The sequence below is a fragment of the Astyanax mexicanus genome, chromosome 4 (assembly GCF_023375975.1).
Source record: "Astyanax mexicanus isolate ESR-SI-001 chromosome 4, AstMex3_surface, whole genome shotgun sequence".
Taxonomy (NCBI): Eukaryota; Metazoa; Chordata; class Actinopteri; order Characiformes; family Acestrorhamphidae; genus Astyanax; species Astyanax mexicanus.
Genome location: NC_064411.1, coordinates 9,864,639 through 9,882,561, shown reverse-complemented (window position 1 = coordinate 9,882,561; position 17,923 = coordinate 9,864,639). Strand labels below are relative to the sequence as shown.

At 45.2% G+C, this 17,923-nt stretch overlaps 8 protein-coding genes across 12 annotated transcripts in view; 3 read left to right on the top strand and 5 right to left on the bottom strand.

The window, feature by feature from the left end:
* LOC125801409 (zinc finger protein 239-like) overlaps window positions 1–17,923 on the bottom strand; it is a 285,147-nt gene that overhangs the window by 28,668 nt on the left and 238,556 nt on the right. The window lies entirely within an intron of this gene.
* Window positions 1–17,923, top strand: part of LOC125801273 (zinc finger protein 239-like) — a 256,548-nt gene that overhangs the window by 136,124 nt on the left and 102,501 nt on the right. The gene's annotated exons all lie outside the window — the stretch shown is intronic.
* Window positions 1–17,923, top strand: part of LOC125801434 (zinc finger protein 239-like) — a 223,537-nt gene that overhangs the window by 136,157 nt on the left and 69,457 nt on the right. Inside the window, exon 2 of one of the 3 annotated variants that reach the window (XM_049478170.1) lies at window positions 391–2,468. The exons of the other annotated variants lie outside the window; for them this stretch is intronic. Coding sequence (XP_049334127.1) covers window positions 555–1,421 — 867 coding nt within the window. The 5' untranslated portion in view covers window positions 391–554 and the 3' untranslated portion in view covers window positions 1,422–2,468. Of the gene's footprint in view, window positions 1–390; window positions 2,469–17,923 lie in introns of those variants that run through there. 3 annotated transcript variants of the gene reach the window in all.
* LOC125801215 (uncharacterized) overlaps window positions 1–17,923 on the bottom strand; it is a 236,099-nt gene that overhangs the window by 177,070 nt on the left and 41,106 nt on the right. The window lies entirely within an intron of this gene.
* Window positions 1–17,923, bottom strand: part of LOC125801280 (zinc finger protein 239-like) — a 316,465-nt gene that overhangs the window by 258,260 nt on the left and 40,282 nt on the right. The window lies entirely within an intron of this gene.
* Window positions 1–17,923, top strand: part of LOC125801206 (zinc finger protein 585A-like) — a 308,944-nt gene that overhangs the window by 251,739 nt on the left and 39,282 nt on the right. The window contains exon 4 of one of the 2 annotated variants that reach the window (XR_007438651.1): window positions 1,541–2,159. The gene's annotated coding sequence lies outside the window, so the exon portion shown is untranslated. Of the gene's footprint in view, window positions 1–1,540; window positions 2,469–17,923 lie in introns of those variants that run through there. The other variant, XR_007438650.1, reaches the window with a different exon arrangement.
* The window catches only part of LOC111190034 (zinc finger protein 239-like), a 250,622-nt gene that overhangs the window by 202,037 nt on the left and 30,662 nt on the right, over window positions 1–17,923 (bottom strand). The gene's annotated exons all lie outside the window — the stretch shown is intronic.
* The window catches only part of LOC125801461 (gastrula zinc finger protein XlCGF49.1-like), a 256,787-nt gene that overhangs the window by 231,968 nt on the left and 6,896 nt on the right, over window positions 1–17,923 (bottom strand). The window lies entirely within an intron of this gene.

Sequence of the window (17,923 nt, the reverse complement as noted above, 5' to 3'; positions counted from 1 at the left end):
ATCAATGTAGAACGAATCAACCATCAGCAGAGTGATACGAACCAATGTCATTTTATCGGCACACGCCTCAAAGCTTCAGATTAAAGGACAACATCACTCTCTTTCTTTCTTTAAGTTCTCAGCTTCCAGTAAGACCAAAACAGAATCAAGATTGTCTGTCTAAACAGTGGGCAGTCCTTATAAAGGCAGTAAACAACCTTCCAGTGGCAGGAGGACCACCAGCGCCCCATTACACTATGGACTTAGAATGGGATAAAAGAAGCTTTTATTGTAATTGAAAATGTCCCAGTAGTTTTGTCAATATAGTGTAACTGATTTACACAGTTCTCTTCAGTTAAGTGACCTGCTTTTATTTTAATATTCAATTGCATTTTTCTTTGTTTTTTCCAGAAATGAAAATATTCAGCTGAAATTCATCACCAACAACCAAGATATTTAACGAAGAGCAATGTTAAACTGCTGAAAGAGGTGAAGCACAAGTCGTCCTGAAGAGCCTCCAGAACACGCAGACATTGTTTGATACGTTTAACAGACAAATAAAGCCGAGTCCCGACATGGAGAAACAGCACTCTGTCAAGAGTTTTACTGAACAGAGTACTCTCACAAAACACCAGCGCATTCACACAGAGGAGAAACCGTATCACTGCTCAGACTGTGGGAAGAATTTTAATCATCAGAGTACTCTTAAAATACACCAGCGCATTCACACAGGAGAGAAACCATTTTACTGCTCAGACTGTGGAAAGAGTTTTACTCGACAGTCACATCTCAAACTGCATCAGCGCATTCACACAGGAGAGAAACCGTATCACTGCTCAGACTGTGGGAAGAATTTTACTGAACAGAGTAGTCTGAATAAACACCAGCACATTCACACAGGAGAGAAACCATTTTACTGCTCAGACTGTGGGAAGAATTTTACTGAACAGAGTACTCTCAAAAAACATCAGCGCATTCACACAGGAGAGAAACCGTATTACTGCTCAGACTGTGGGAAGAGTTTTACTCAACAGAGTAATCTCAAAAATCACCAGCGCATTCACACAGGAGAGAAACCGTATTACTGCTCAGAATGTGGGAAGAGTTTTACTGACCAGAGTACTCTCAAAAACCACCAGCGCATTCACACAGGAGAGAAACCGTATCACTGCTCAGACTGTGGGAAGAGTTTTACTCAACAGAGTAATCTCCGAAAACACCAGCGCATTCACACAGGAGAGAAACCGTATTACTGCACAGACTGTGGGAAGAGTTTTACTCAACAGAGTAATCTCCGAAAACACCAGCGCATTCACACAGGAGAGAAACCGTATTACTGCACAGACTTTGGAAAGAGTTTTACTAGGCAGAGTACTCTCAAAAAACACCAGCGCATTCACACAGGAAAGAAAACTATCCCAAATCTGTTCCACGACAATTAAAAGTGCAAATTGTAAATCTTTTGGACAGAACACCTAATCTACACAAATGTTTCATTTGTCACTTGGGACACGTTCCACCAGAAACAAACATGAACTGAATTTAATAATGGATTTTACAGGTTCAGCAAAATGAATCTTATCCAGCGATCATGTTTTTTGAATTCCATGTTGTGTTTTCTCGTATGTTTGATATTCCAGTACATTCTTCGTGAGACAGAGCTCAGTTTTTAGGGTAGTTACTGTAGGAGTTCAGTTCTGAAGAAGGGAAGGTCGTTTAAGTTTGAGCGAGGGCACTGCCAGTGTTTGCTCTAGATGTTAGATAAGCATAACTTAGTCTTTAAAATTTAGATGTCATAGTTGTTAGGAGTAGATTAGGATTCTTAGTCTGCAACAAAACGTTTAGGATCAAACCTTCAGTGCTTTTGCTTAGAAGGTTTTGAATGCATTTATTCTCTTTTCTAATTCATGCAGATTTTATTATTTCTATTAATTTCTAGTACCTCTGTTTTCACTCTGTGGAAGCCATCCTCAGTTCCCCAAGCTTAGAATAGCTTAGCTTAATGCTATTAACCGCTAGGCCCATTCATCCAAAGAAGAAGTGGAAAACAGCACCTGAGGAGAGTGCTCCCAAAAGTGAGACCCAGAGCCACAGAGAGACGACACTGGGCTCGGGTACTGCCGTGTGGACCGGAGGAGCATCCAGACCCCGCAGAGAGGCCAACAAAATCCTTTACAGAGGTTAAATAAAACGTTCCAGCTGTAGATTCTATACTAAAATCAACCCACTCCAGGTTTTTGTAGTGCAGTAAGGTTGCAGACTCATTCATTCCCTCTGCTGTGTTGTATTACTCAAGTTTTATACGCTCTTATCTTTTTCTTATTGAATATTATATGTTGCTTAAGGTTTTTTAATCTCCAAATGTACTAATAATATCCAAATCATGTAGTTTCTTAATTGTTTTTATCCTCTACAAACTACTATCTTTGTATTGCTTCACCTCTATATTTACTCATCTGTGTGTTTTAATAAAATGATTTTCTATTGCAGATCTGTAATCTCATTGTGTTTTCTCAACATATGTTTCACATGAAACCTATAGGTCTGAGATTGTCTTATGTTATTGTTTGTTAAATACTCAAAGGCACCCAATGGAGAAATCCAGTGTGAAATGGATTTGTGTTGAAGTGAAACATCAGTCAATTTTAGATTGAAATTCCGAAAGAAATATATATTTTTTTAATGTTTCCCACTTTAAAAATACAATAACTTCCAAAAGGGAAGAGTAACATGTGTTTAACTTGTATTCGTATGTTTTTAAAGTTTTTTTTATTGTGAATGCTTATGGGTTGTGTTTTGTTTTTTGAAGTAGTTGTTTTTGAAGAAGTAGCATAGTCATTCACCAACTACACTTAATTACCAAATTCTACATTTGAGTTATCGACCATTATTATTGGTAGCTAGCCTAGCTAAATATCCAAACACAGCATTTGCTATTTTACTGACCAAATGTATTTTTTTCGGTGGTGTTTGCGGTTTACATAGCACCAGATGCTAATGCTAACAATGCGCTGAAGGAGCTTTATGACAACACCAGCTAGCTTTAGAACAAGCATCCGGACGCTTTCTACGTGGTAGTGGGAAATTTTACCCACATAGAACTTAAGATCACGCTGCGGAGGTTTTACTACCATCAAGACTGTGACTTGTTCCCCGAACTAGAAGCCCTGGCTGAACGCAAACGTGCAGTCTCTGCTGAAAGCCAGGGATGCTGCCTTCAGGTCTGGGGACTCAGATGAACTCAAGAGGGCTAGAAGAGAGCTGACTGTTGCAGTCAGCAGGGCAAAAGCTGCATATGCTCAGAAAATCCAGGGACACCTTTCCTCCCAGGATCCACAGAGCATGTGGTGGGGCATCAAGAGCATCATGGACCCCCCCAGAACCAGACTCCCACACTCATCAGGAGAGGAGCCCCTCAGCGTGACACCAGCAGATGTAAGGAGGACCCTGAGGAGGATCAACCGCCAGAAAGCTGCTGGCCCGGAAAAAACAATCCCGGATGGGTGCTAAGAGACTGCACAGACCAGCTCTCGGATGTCCTGGCGTGAATTTTCAACGCTTCCTTCATCCAGGCAGCTGTCCCCACTTGCCTGAAGACTGCCACCATCATACCAGGCCCCAAGAGCTCCGCAGTGAGGGTCTACCAGATTAAACCAGATGGGACTACCGGCCAGTAGCCCTCACTCTAATAGTCATAAAGTGCTTTGAAAGACTGGTTCAGATCCCCATCAAAGCCATCAACATTACTGTGGATCCACACCTGTACGCATACAGGAAGATTTGGTCCACAGAGGATGCCAGGATGGACAGGATGCCATTTCCTCCGTGGTCCACACTGCCCTCACCCACCTGGAGAAGAAGAATGCCTATGTCCGTATGCTCTTTGTGGACTTCTCATCTGCTTTCAACACAATGATTCCTCAGACCCTGATGACAAAACTCTCCTCACTTGGACTGAGCTCTTCCCTGTTCACACTGCTCACATTTGATTGCTCAACTCTCCATTCAGGCTGTCATAATGTGAAGTTTGGTGACGACACGGCTGTGGTTGGATGCATCACGAACAGAGACGAGTCCAGCTACAGGCAGGAGGTGGAACACCTGGAGGGTTGGTGCAGAGAGATCAACCTCTTCATCAATGTAAAGAAGACATAGGAGATGATTGTGGACTTCAGAAGGGGCCAGCATGCCCACCTCCCCCTGCACATTGGAGGATCTGCGGTGGAAGTGGTCGACTGCTACAGGTACTTGGCTGTGCACCTGAGCAGCAACCCCACCTGGAGCAACAACACTTCCACTCTGGTCAGGAAGACCCATCAGTGGCTCTAATTCCTCAGGAGGCTGAGACGAGCTGGACTCGGGAGCGCAGTCTTCACCTCCTTCTACAGATGTGTGGTGGAGAGCGTTGTGTGCTCCAGCATCAAGGTGTTGCATGGAAGCTGCTCTGCTGCAGACAGGAAAGCTCTGCAGAAGGGGGTGAAGGCTGCACAGAGGATTGTTGGAGCCTCCCAGCACCACGGAAATCTACACCTCCAGATGCAGGAAGAGGGGCACCTGCTTTAGGAAGGATCCCACCCACCCAGCACACTCACTTTTTGTCCCGCTCCCCTGAGGCCGGAGAGTGCAGAGCATCAAGTGCAAAACAACCATACTCAGAAACAGCTTCATTCCAAAAGTTGTAAGGTTCTTAAACTCCACCTAAACAACATACTGCACTGACACACAAGGACAAATTACTGTTTACAAACACTGTCACTTTTAACTGCACTGAGACACTTTTAACTGCCACCTTATCGTGGTGGACGGGTTTGAGTGTCTCAAGGATCCTAGGAGCTATGTTGTCGGGGGCTTCATGCCCCTGGTAGGGACACCCAAGGCAAACAGGTCCTAGGTGAGGAACCAGACGAAATGCAGCCCAAATGACCCCAATGAAGAGAAACAACTTTGGATCAAGTGTTCCTTCGCCCGGACGCAGGTCACCGGGGCCCCACTCTGGAGCCAGGCCTGGAGGTGGGGCACTCTGGCGAGCGCCTGGTGGCCGGGCTTTTGCCCATGGAGCTCGGCCGGGCATAGCCCGAAGAGGAGACAGGGGCCCCCCTTCCCATGGGCTCACCACCTGTGGGAGGGGCCAAAGGGGTCTGGTGCAGTGTGATTTGGGTGGCGGTCGAAGGCAGGGACCCTGGCGATCTGATCCTCAGCTGCAGAAGCTGCCTCTTGGGACGTGGAATGTCACCTCTCTGGAGGGGAAGGAGCCGGAGTTGGTGTGCGAGTTAGAGAGGTTCTGGCTAGAAATAGTCGGGTTCACCTCGACGCACAGCGCTGGCTTTGGAACCAGTCTCCATGAGAGGGGTTGGACACTCTTTCACTCTGGAGTTGCCCCGGGAGAAAGATGCCGAGCTGGGGTTGGCATACTTGAGGGATGCTGTCAGGCTGAAGAAGGAGTCCTATCAGGCCTTTCTGGCCCATGGGACTCCGGAAGCAGCTGACTGGTACCGGCAGTCCAAGCGGCATGGGGCGCAGGTGGTTGCTGAGGCAAAAACACGGGCGTGGGAGGAGTTCGGCGAGGCCATGGAAAATGACTTCCGTAGGGCTTCAAGGCGATTCTGGTCCACCATACTGCTCGGGGAGCAGTCTTCCACAAACACTTTTTATAGAGGGTGTGGTGTGCTGTTGACCTCAACTCGGGACGTTGTGGGCCGGTGGGCGGAATACTTCGAAGACCTCCTCAATCCCACCAGCACGCCTTCCATTGAGGAAGCAGAGCCGGGGGACCTTGGGGTGGGCTCTCCAATCTCGGGCGCTGAGGTCACCGAGGTGGTTAAAAAGCTCCTCGGTGGTAAGGCACCGGGTGGATGAGATTCGCCTGGAGTTCCTTAAGGCTCTGGATGTCGTAGGGTTGTGTTGGTTAAAGCGACTCTGCAACATTGCGTGGACATCGGGGGCAGTTCCACTGGATTGGCAGACCGGGGTGCTTGTGCCCTTATTCAAAAAGGGGGACCGGAGAATGTGTTCCAACTACAGGGGAATCACACTCTTAAGCCTCCCTGGTAAGGTCTATTCGGAGTTGCTGGAGAGGAGGGTTCGTTGGATAGTCGAACCTCGGATTCAGGAAGAGCAGTGTGGTTTCGTCCGCAGGGTGTCTGGGCTCTCCCTTGGAGATAGGGTGAGAGGCTCAGTCATCCGGGAGGGACTCAGAGTAGAGCCGCTGCTTCTCCATATCGAGAGGAGCCAGTTGAGGTGGCTTGGGCATCTGATTAGGATGCCTCCTGGACGTCTCCCTGGTGAGGTCTTCCGGGCACGTCCCACCGGGAGGAGGCCCAGGGGAAGACCCAGGACACGCTGGATGGACTATGTCTCTCAGCTGGCCTGGGAATGCCTTGGAATTCCCCCAGATGAGCTGGCCCAAGTGGCTGGGGAGAGGGAAATCTGTGTTTCCCTGGTTAGGCTGCAAAAACAAGATACAATATCTAATAAGTAGTGAAGGGTTCGGCTACAGTGATGCGTCGGCACATGCGCCGAGCTCCTAGAGCAAACCCCGCATCAGTGCGCGCATCTCTTTCAGCAAGACACATGACCGATTCTCATGTCGCATTTGTTTGACAGAACTGTCATATTTGTACAAATCCACCCCCTCAATGCTGAGGCATTATAGCGACAAACATGAGAATGAAGTCCCAGATACACCCAGGATAAACTCAGGTATAGACCATAAACATTTTGGGGGGAAAAAACAGTCCACAAGCATCCTCATTACAAACATATTCACTTAGAGTTTTACGTTATGTTACATGTCCACATTATTTATTGACTGTATCTAAGAATATCAAAGATATTTTAAATGTAACTGAATATATGAAATAATATTATATACAATAAAATACAATGACTTAAAACATATTTTGTATAGACTAGGTCATAAAATCAGTCTCTCAACCAGGTTGTCTGTAGGGTTTTTAAGGTCCAGTAGGTGTGAGTATTCAGTGACACAGTATCAATACAGGTTCCCTATGGGTCGAAACGCATCATGGCGCTTCATCTACCCATCACGACTAATAAGAAAAAGAGTATAAAACTTGAGTAATACAACAACCAATATCCCGCTATATCCACTGGTGGAACGTGTCCCAAGTGACAAAGTGAATCATCTGTGTAGGATAAGGTGTTCTTTGTGAAAGATTTAGGATTTGCACTTTTAATTGCCGTGAAAAAGATTTGGAATAGTTTTCTCTCCTGTGTGAATGCGTTGGTGTTTTTTGAGATGACTCGCTCTAGAAAAACACTTCTCACACTCTATGCAGTAATATGGTTTTACTCCTGTGTGAATGCGCTCGTGGATTTTGAGAGTACTTTGTTGAGTAAAACTTTTCCCACAGTCTGAGCAGTGATATGGTTTCTCTCCTGTGTGAATGCGCTGGTGTATTTTGAGATTACTCTGTTCAGTAAAACTCTTCCCACAGTCTGAGCAGTAATACGGTTTCTCTCCTGTGTGAATGCGTTGGTGTTTTTTGAGATTACTCTGTTAAATTTAACTCTTGACAGAGTCTTGAGTCCAGTTTCTCCATGTCGGGACTTGGCTTCATTTGTCTGTTAAATGCAACAACTTCTGCGTGTTCGGGAGATTCTTCAGGACGGCTTCTGCTTCACCTCTTTCAGCAGTTTAACATTGCTCTTAGTTAAATATCCTGGTTGTTGGTGATGAATTTCAGGAGAATATTTTCATTTCTGAAAAAAAAAAACAAAGAAAAATGCCATTGAATATTAAAATAAAAGCAGGTCAATTAACTGAAGAGAACTGTCTAAATCAATCAGTTACACTACACTGACAAAACTACTGGGACATCTTCATATTACCATAAAAGCTTCTGTACTGTACCTGGTGGTCCTTCAGCCACTAGAGGGAGGCCACATTTTGCCACTTGCACTAATCAGGCGAACACCTGCTTAGTGCCTTTACAAGGACTGCCCACTGTTCAGACAGACAGTCTTGATTCTGTTCCCATCTCACTAGAAGCTGAGAACTTTAAGTTTGAAAGAAAGAAAGAAAAATATCCTTAGGTTTTATTTTAAAGCCTCTTTGTTATCCTAGGGCTGCTTTCTGTTTCCCCTTCTTTTTGGGTATTCTCGTGTTTTCTCCCTTTTGTTAGTTCTGGGTAAAAGACTCAAAGTTGGTCTTCAGAAGACACTCATTTGCCATTTTCCTGAGAATCTTTATTTAAAGGCACACTAGGAAGGATTTCCTTGATTATTGAACTTTTTAAAGAAGTGAAATTACAGCTTCAGACTCACTGCAGCACTGCACTGAGGTGTAATAGGAGGAATAGTGGTCCTCTCTTGTCTGTGCCGGAGCTCCTCTGAGCTCAAACCAGACTTTTTTTTGCCTCTTTCGAGAACTGCAAACTGCTTTCCAACCTGCAGTTCTAACCAAGGGCGTCGCCTGGCCTGGGCTTTAGAATCATTTTGCTCAGCTCAGCTGTATCATTAATGATGAGACAGGCCACTGGCCGTGTGTAAATGGAAAATCTCTTAACACTAATCACGGAGCCAGTTCAAGGATAAAGTTCCGTCTTTCAGGAGAAACAGCCAATCAGCCTGCTGGTTTTGCGGAACGCAAGTAGGGAAGCCCCACCCCCCTCTGTCTCGCTGGGAAGGATTTTTAAGTTCCTGCAGTGGGTTGCAGCTCTGATGTTAAAACATATCTGGATTTTTCTAAAAGAAAGGTAACAGAGCTAACCATGTAAACTGTTTCTGATAGCTTGTTAAAAAGACTCGTCTCTGAATCAAAGCACGCAGATCAAACCCACTGTGTGCTTAATAAAATACAGCCTGTGACAGTCAGTTAGACTAGAAGCTGGAAAGAGACGGAAGATGTCTGTGAAAGCCAGAAATCGAGAAAGAGAGACTAATCGGCCTAGAGAACGGACAAGAATAAATATAGGAATCTCTTTCACTCGTTGGCGTGAGCTAAAAGACGCAAACCAGCTGAAAACAGACGCAGAGCTGTCCGGCTTCTTTTTGGACAAGTAAGTCTTATTTTGTTGCTCTGGTGTTTCGCTAAAATATTCTAGCTAGCTTCATATTCATAACGTTACTTCATAGAGTCGTAGTCCGGGTTTTGTTGTTTGTAGATATATACGATGGTTATAGTCAGGTAGAATTTGCATGTACAGTGGTGTGAAAAAACATCAAACTAATTTAAATATTAGTCAAAGACAAATAATACAGGTAAACACAAAATGCTATTTTTAATTAACGTTTTTATTATTAAGGGAGGAAAATAAAATCCAAACCTACATGGCCCTGTGTGAAAAAGTGATTACCCCCTAGACTGAATAGCTGGTCGGGCCACCCTTAGCAGCAACAACTGCAACCAAGCATTTGCGATAACCTGAAGTGAGTCTTTTACAGCATTGTGGAGGAATTTTCGTCCATTCATCTTTGCAGAATTTTTGTAATTCAGCCACATTGAAGGGTTTTTTTTAAGTATAAACAACCTTTTTAAGGTCATGCCACAGCATCTCAATCGGATTCAGGTCAGGACTTTGACTAGGCCACTCCAAAGTCTTCATTTTGGTTTTCTTTAGCCATTCAGAGGTGGACTTGCTAGTGTGTTTTGGATCATTGTCCTACTGCAGAACCCAAGTTCATTTCAGCCTGAGGTCACGAACAGATGGTCAAACATTCTCCTTCAGGATCTTTTGGTAGACAGCAGAATTCATAGTTCCATTTATCACAGCAGATCTTCCAGGCCCCGATGCCGCAAAACCAGTTCACAGAATATTTTCCCCAAAAGTCTTGGGGATCATCAAGATGTGTTTTGGAAAAATTGAGACCAGCTTTAAAGGTCTTTTTGCTCAGTAGTGGTTTTTGTCTAGAAACTCAGCCATGCGGTAATTTTGGGCAGCTGGTCACTTCTGGGAAGGTCCAGTTCCAGGTCAATCACCTTCTTTCTCAATTGTTCCTGAATTTCTTTGTATCTCGGCATGATGCATAGCTTTAAAGGATCTTTTGGTGGACTATATATATATATATATATATATATATATATATATATATATATATATATATATATATATATATATATATGTGTGTGTGTGTGTGTGTTTGCAAATCTTCAAGATAATATATTTAACATTAAATGCATATTGTAAGGCGTGATGAGACGGGAGGCGGACGTTTAAACGGGTAAGACATGACTTTATTAAATAACAGATAAACAAGTAAACTAAACAGGGGAATAACGAAAATATCTATGTACATAAACAAACAAACAGTGAGCTAAGCTAAACAGATAAAGAAACAGGGCTAGGGATATATACAGGGATAACTACGTAAATATATATATACAAAATAAACAAAGAAACAAACAGGAAATAAACAAGAACAAGTAAATACAGAAACATGAAATAAACAAACGTGACGTGGCGTGGCAAAACAATAGTAAATAGCGTGACGAGACAAACAAACGTGGGAAGGTGCAAAGACCGACAGCAAACATTGACTAACAGGTACTATTTAAACTAAACATGAAACACAGAACACCTGGGAAGGGGCGGAGTTACAAATTAGACACACGTAATGGAAAATAACAGTGGAAACACCGGGGAAACAGAGGGAAACCTGGCGAGGGCGTAACAGAAGCCCCTCCCTAAACGCGCAGCTCCCGAGGCGCGTAAAAACGAACCCCGGGGGCCGGCGGCGGGGAGAGGCCGGGAAAAACAAAAGACGAGACCGGAGACTTGACATGAGGCAACACAGGAGACTGGACAGGAGACTGGACATAGAAAGGAGACTGAACCGGGGACGTGACTGGAGACTGGACATTGGGCGAGACAGGAGACTGGACGGGGAACTGGACAGGGGACGATGACTGGACGTGAGACATGACGGGTGACTGGACAGGACTAGACATGGGAACGGGAACAAAAACATTAACAGGAACAGACACGAAGACGGTGACAGGAACAGGAACATATACAGACACGGGGACCAGAACAGGAAGTGACATGGGGACCAGAACCACTTGGGGATGCCCAGGACTGGCTAAAGTCTGTGGGGTAGTCCATGGAGCCAGCCTGGGCAAAGTTCTTGGGCTGGAGTCCGGGGGCCTTGGGGCAGACCTGGGCACATGGGGCTTGGGGTGAAACTTAGTCCTGGGTGCCGGGATAGGCGTGGGTGTGGTGACGGGCCTCGCTGGCGACGCGACGGCTTGGGCAGCAGGAGCTGGAGGCGCGGCAACTCGGGCAGCAGGAGCTGGTGGCGGTGCGGCGTCTCGGGCAGCAGGAGCTGGCGGTGCGGCGACTCGGGCAGCAGGAGCTGGCGGTGCGGCATCTCGGGCAGCTGGAGCTGGCGGCACGGCGACTCGGGCAGCAGTAGCTGGCGGCGCGGCGACTCGGACAGTAGACACTGGCGGTGCGGCATCTCGGGCAGCGGGAGCTGACGGCGCGGCGACTTGAGCAGCTGGGGCTGGCGGCGTGGTCGGTGCTGGAGCGGTAGGCACCGCTGGCACAGGGACATGGACGGTGGGCACTGCTGGCTTCGGAACATGGGCAGTGGACACCGCTGGCACAGGAACATGGACGGTGTCTGGCACCGCTGGCATCGTAGCAGGAGCGGTGGGCACCGCTGGCATCGTAGCATGGGCGGTGGGCACCGCTGACACAGGAACATAGGCGGTGGGCACCGCTGGCACAGGAACATTGGCGGTGGGCACCACTGGCATCGTAGCAGGAGCGGTGGGCACCGCTGGCATCGTAGCAGGAGCGGTGGGCACCGCTGGCATCGTAGCAGGAGCGGTGGGCACCGCTGGCATCGTAGCAGGAGCGGTGGGCACCGCTGGCATCGTAGCAGGAGCGGTGGGCACCGCTGGCATCGTAGCAGGAGCGGTGGGCACCGCTGGCACAGGAACATAGGCGGTGGGCACCGCTGGCATAGGAACATAGGCGGTGGGCACCGCTGGCACAGGAACATTGGCGGTGGGCACCACTGGCATCGTAGCATGGGCGGTGGGCACCGCTGGCACAGGAACATAGGCGGTGGGCACCGCTGGCACAGAAACATTGGCGGTGGGCACCGCTGGCACAGAAACATTGGCGGTGGCGGGCACCGCTGGCACAGGAACATTGGCGGTGGCGGGCACCGCTGGCACAGGAACATTGGCGGTGGCGGGCACCGCTGACACAGGAACACTCACATGAACAGACTTGGACCCTTGGGCTGTAGGTGTCTGTGTGACGACTCGGGCTGCTGAAGACTGCACGGAGACTTGACCTAATTTCACCGTAGCGTATTCAGGTTCCGGGGTGGTAGTAGCAGTACAGTGTAGCGCCGTTGTCATGGGAACCCCGGAGCGAAGATCTGCTGCCGCTACGGGTGACTGGAAGCGCTGCTCGGCGGCCGCCGTGGAAGCTGGGTCTGCAGCCGTAGAAGATGCGAGCGCCGTAGCAGCCAGAGAAACTTGACCCGTGGAATCAGGAGATGCTAACTGCGTTAGCCGCGTAGCCGTGGGAATGCCTGGAGCTGCAGCCGCTGGAGATGCTACCTGCATTAGCCGCGTAGCCGTGGGGAAGCCTCGAGCTGCAGCCGCCGGAGGAGCTAGCTGGTTAGCCTCAGAAGCTAGCTGCGGAGCCGCCGAGGTGGAGCGCGCCCTGGGAGGCGGGTGGAGGATAGCCTCCGCAAGCGGCGGCAAGCGGGCTCTCGTCAGGGGGTAGAACTCGTCCTCCGAACTGGACGCGGCTGCGAGGAGGTCCACGTAATCCCAGAAGTAGTCCTCACAGTCCGCGTTTCTGCCCGCCTTGCCTACCTCGCGGTTAGGAGCGAGGCCGATGGCCCCAACCGTTAGCCCCCCCCCAAGAAAATCCTCCGATTTTTGGGACCTCTTAGAACGCCCAGCCCGAGGCCTTCTCCGGCCTCGAGGCCTCGGATTTTCCTGCGCCGAGGTCCCAAAGGGGGCATGACGGATGGCCAGCCCGGATCCAACCCAAGGGTTTCCCGAATAAACGTCCATGGCGGTCGGTCTTTCTGTAAGGCGTGATGAGACGGGAGGCGGACGTTTAAACGGGTAAGACATGACTTTATTAAATAACAGATAAACAAGTAAACTAAACAGGGGAATAACGAAAATATCTATGTACATAAACAAACAAACAGTGAGCTAAGCTAAACAGATAAAGAAACAGGGCTAGGGATATATACAGGGATAACTACGTAAATATATATATACAAAATAAACAAAGAAACAAACAGGAAATAAACAAGAACAAGTAAATACAGAAACATGAAATAAACAAACGTGACGTGGCGTGGCAAAACAATAGTAAATAGCGTGACGAGACAAACAAACGTGGGAAGGTGCAAAGACCGACAGCAAACATTGACTAACAGGTACTATTTAAACTAAACATGAAACACAGAACACCTGGGAAGGGGCGGAGTTACAAATTAGACACACGTAATGGAAAATAACAGTGGAAACACCGGGGAAACAGAGGGAAACCTGGCGAGGGCGTAACACATATGGCCTAGGGGTGTGCCATATCGTGTCATACGCACTAATATCGCCAGCATTTTAAAATATTGTGAACGATATTATACCCTAAAATATTGTGCCATATCACCCACCCCTAATTATCATGTCAGGGTACTACTCTCTTTTTTATTTATTTATTTTTTTTAGCAAAAGAAAAATTCACACTTTCTCAATTCCTCATTATATATCTACTAGAGACAGATTATATCTGTCCAGTATAATTTATTTTACTTTAATCCTGGATATATGGAGAAATTCAGAGTGCATTATTAGAATCAAGACATTCTTGATCATTTACTTCTGATACAAATCTGATAAAAGTCTTGTATTATTTAATATCACGTTATATGTGCCATATCATATCTTATGAAATAATACAATTAAATATTCATTTTGTTGCAGTAGTGTAATTCTAAAAATATATTTTTTTATTTCAATAATGTTAGCTACCAATTAAAAAAACTGCTGGTACCTTTAGCTAGCAAGCAAACTGATTATAAAACGCTTGCAACTAGCAAACATTAACTATTGGTAATAAAATGCTTGCAGCTAGCTGACATTAGCTACCTGTTATAAAGTGCTTTCAACTTTACCTAGCTATCTAAAATTAGCTACCGATTTAAAAAATGTTGATACCTTTAGCTAGCTAGCTAACACGAGCTTCTACTTTAGCATTAGCCATTTGCAATTTTAGCTAACATTAGCTACCCGGATAAACAAATCACTGATAACTTTAGCTTGTCAGCTAAGTAACTGGTTGTAAATAAAAACTGAATGTTATTTTATTCTAGGATATTTTGTTAGCATCACAAAGCTGAAATCAGGTTCTTGTTTAAATTGTTTGTAATGTCTGTATTAAGCAAGTGTTGTTAAGAAATACAGTTTAACATACTTGATACTTTATGATAATATTCTGATCCAGAACACATAATTCTTTAATACAAGTAGATCCTGACCTGGTCTGCAGTAAAGGTTGGTGGACTGGAGGAGCAGATTTGTCTGCCAGTGTTGACAGTGGTGATGATGATGAAGAAGATGGTGATGGTGATGGTGGTGGTGATGAAGATGGTGGAGGTGAGGGTGATGAAGATGATGATGGAGGAGAGGGTGTTGGTGGTGATGAAGATGGTGGAGCTGGAGTTGAAGGTGATGGAGATGGTGATGATGGTGATGGTGGAGATGGAGATGATGGTGATGATGCAGGAGGGTAGGAGGAGGGGGCAGCAGGAGCAGGACAGTCAAACCTGTTGTAAAAGTTGTTAAACTGCTTTGCTCTGTCCACACCCCCATCTACTGGGTTGTTGTTCTTGCACCCAGTGATGGTACCCCCAGAGAGCCCTGGGGGTACACTCAGCTCCTCCAGATCTTTTGTTAGAAGGAGAACATTTCTATCATCAGACTCTGCCACTCCAACAACTGTGATTCTTCTTTCATGTTTCTCTTCAGTTCCATGTAGTATATTCATTTAAAAAGTTTGAACATTAGAAATGGCGGGTATGTACTGGACACACATTCAGTAAAAGGCACATTTTCAGTCCACAGTTATACCTTCCCTCATCCACATGTAGCCGGCTTGTGTGTGTGTGTCTGTCTCTGATTCCGCCCAAGTTGAATTAGCCACGGCCCTCGAGTGTTGATACTCTCTGCGTTGTGATTTCCAAGGAATGGAAAGACTGGACAAGCTCTGCCATATATTGGGTCTTTATTGCCTCTCCTGTGCATGAGAGCAGCAAAACAGAGCATTAAGTGAATTCTCTGTCTTTCTCACAAAAACAGATGCAGCTCTCCTCAGTGATATTTAGCGTGAAATGAGCATTACATATGCAATACTGTGTTCTGTTTTTCTGTATCCAGTGTACAATAACATATAATAAAATAGGGTTTATAAAAATACTTCAGTACAAATTATACAATACTGTGTTATAAAAATAAACATTTCTTATCACATATATTTTTAGCAATGAAATAAAATATTACACATTATATTGTACTATGCACATTAGAGGTGTGCCAAAAAATCGATTCACATAAGAATCTTGATTCTCATTTACTACGATTCAGAATCGATTTAAAATGTCCCAAAATCGATTCTGAGGGGCGGGTTTTGGACTGATTTTGGGCTGGGTATTTTTGTTGGACCTGGCAACCCGCTTGTCCCTTCAAACCGAGGTCTTCCAGACCCACACAGAGCGTAGTAGGTGTTTGAGAATCACCGGTAAGATGGCAGAACAAGCACTATATTACCTTAGATTAACGTGTAGTTTTAATGTTTTATGGCAGAATGCTTCATAACAAGCATAAAAAAGATCGCTAGTAGTTAGTTTCAGTTTCTGTTAGCTAGCTAACTAGCTAACTTTCCAGTTCCACCTTAAATAACGCTACAGGTGGCTGCGGGCTGCAGCATTTAAGGCGGAACGGAAAAATAACAATAAGCTAATCAGAGCTCATTTCAGCTCCTCATCACAGAGGAATTAAGGAATGGACAATATGAATTAATTTCTCCACCTCCTGCCCCCTTTCTGAAGAAATACAACGACCTTAAATTAACTAGTTAATCAGCAGCTGCTCCTGAACTTTAGCGCTCCACTGCTATCATCACATCAGCCCAGCAGCGTCACCTACACACCACCGCTAGTAGCCTGGTAATAAAGCAGTGTTATTTATTATTTATTTATTGTTCATTAACGTCATTGTGATATCCCAGTGATTCCTCTGTCACTGAGGACCCACATTCCTGCACATTTTATTGTTTTTGTAACACATTACCTGCTCCAGGACCAGTGTATATTATGGAGGGTTTTTTTTCAATAAGATTCATAAGCCAGAAGCAGAAATTTTTATAAATCAAATCGTTTTGAATCAAAAATCGATTTTGAATCGAATCGTGGCCCCCAAAATCGGAATCGAATCGAATCGTGAGATAGTAATCGATTCCCACCCCTAATGCACATATAGAAATGATCCCAAATATGACACATTTTTCTATTTCTGAACATTAATTTCATACAACAAAACAATTCTCAATAAAAATAAACAGCTGTTGCAATTAAACATTAGAGTGGTTCACTTAAACAGTAAACTGTGGCAGTACCTGTGCATGAGAGCAGCAAAACACAGCATGGAGTGAATTCTCTGTCTTTCTCACACACACACACACACACACATACACACAGACCCGGGCCCGGAGTGGCTAATCGGGAGATTCGGGAGGATTCCTCATGGGCCGGCTCGAGTTTGGGCCGGTTGGACGGAAAAAAATAGTTTACCCGTCATTTCTTATTCTTGCAATCATTTCCATTCAACTACGTATGCATTCTCTATTCATCTGACAGCACGGCCCCTACTTCACAGTAGATTAGATGGGTTCAACCATCTGAGGGAATTCTCCCTTCTCAAATGTTTGAGTTGGTTGCGTCCACGAGTGGTCTTTTCTGAAGCGATAAAATTAAATATAGCAACAGAATAGCACGAAGCGTCAGTCGACTGTGATGGAGGGTAAAAAGGCCAGATTAAAAAAAAGAAAGAAGATGGAAGAGGAAGCTGCCAAATGTGCAAAATTAACAAGCTTGTTTTCCAGAGGACAGACTCCAGCTGCAGCCGGTAAACAGAGATATGGAAATAATATTGAATTGTCAGCTATAGCGCAACGTTTGCAATGTCGACTTAGCGTAGTTTATTTTGTAGAGTCCAATACACATCATTAACCTCTTAACACTATTCTTTCTGGCCGGCGGGGCAGAAATATGTCATAATTAATATCTTGCTTTGTTTATGAATAATTATAGACACCCAATATGCCATTTTAAAGCCTAGAATCTCTGCTTTTCAGTATCTAGCCTATTGAGCTGTATGTCCTCTCAGGAAATAAACATTTAGTGCGAAATATGCCTTGTTTATTAGAATTAAGATTCATTTCGAATCTGGTAAAGCTTTATATTCTGTCTTTAAGCTACTGTTTTGAGGATTCACTATTTTGTTTTGATCTTTAAGAATTCGTTAGATTATATTTCTTTTAGCATTTTGAACTTAGTTTATTTGGTTATTTTCCTATTTTATATCTATTTTTCTGTTTTTATTAAATCTTATTAGCTTAATTTAATAGCTGTATCTAAGCCAGACAGACACTGTGTGATTTTTTAATCGGGTGCTGAGAGCTCATCCAAATGTTTGAATGGTTTGTCCTGTACGAAAACGCACCTGACTTATATGCTGACACTGTAGTCTGACTGGCAGGCTGAGAGACTAAACCTCACGCAGCCCCAAAGCATTAGAATTAGCGCCAGATCCCCGCAAGCCTTCACCCATTAATCCACCCGCGGAGCTTTAAACGCGCGGATGAGCGCGTCACTTTCCTCAGCCGGTCGGGCTCCAGGAAATAGTCTGTGATGTCATCTGTTTTTTAATACTATTTTCATTTTA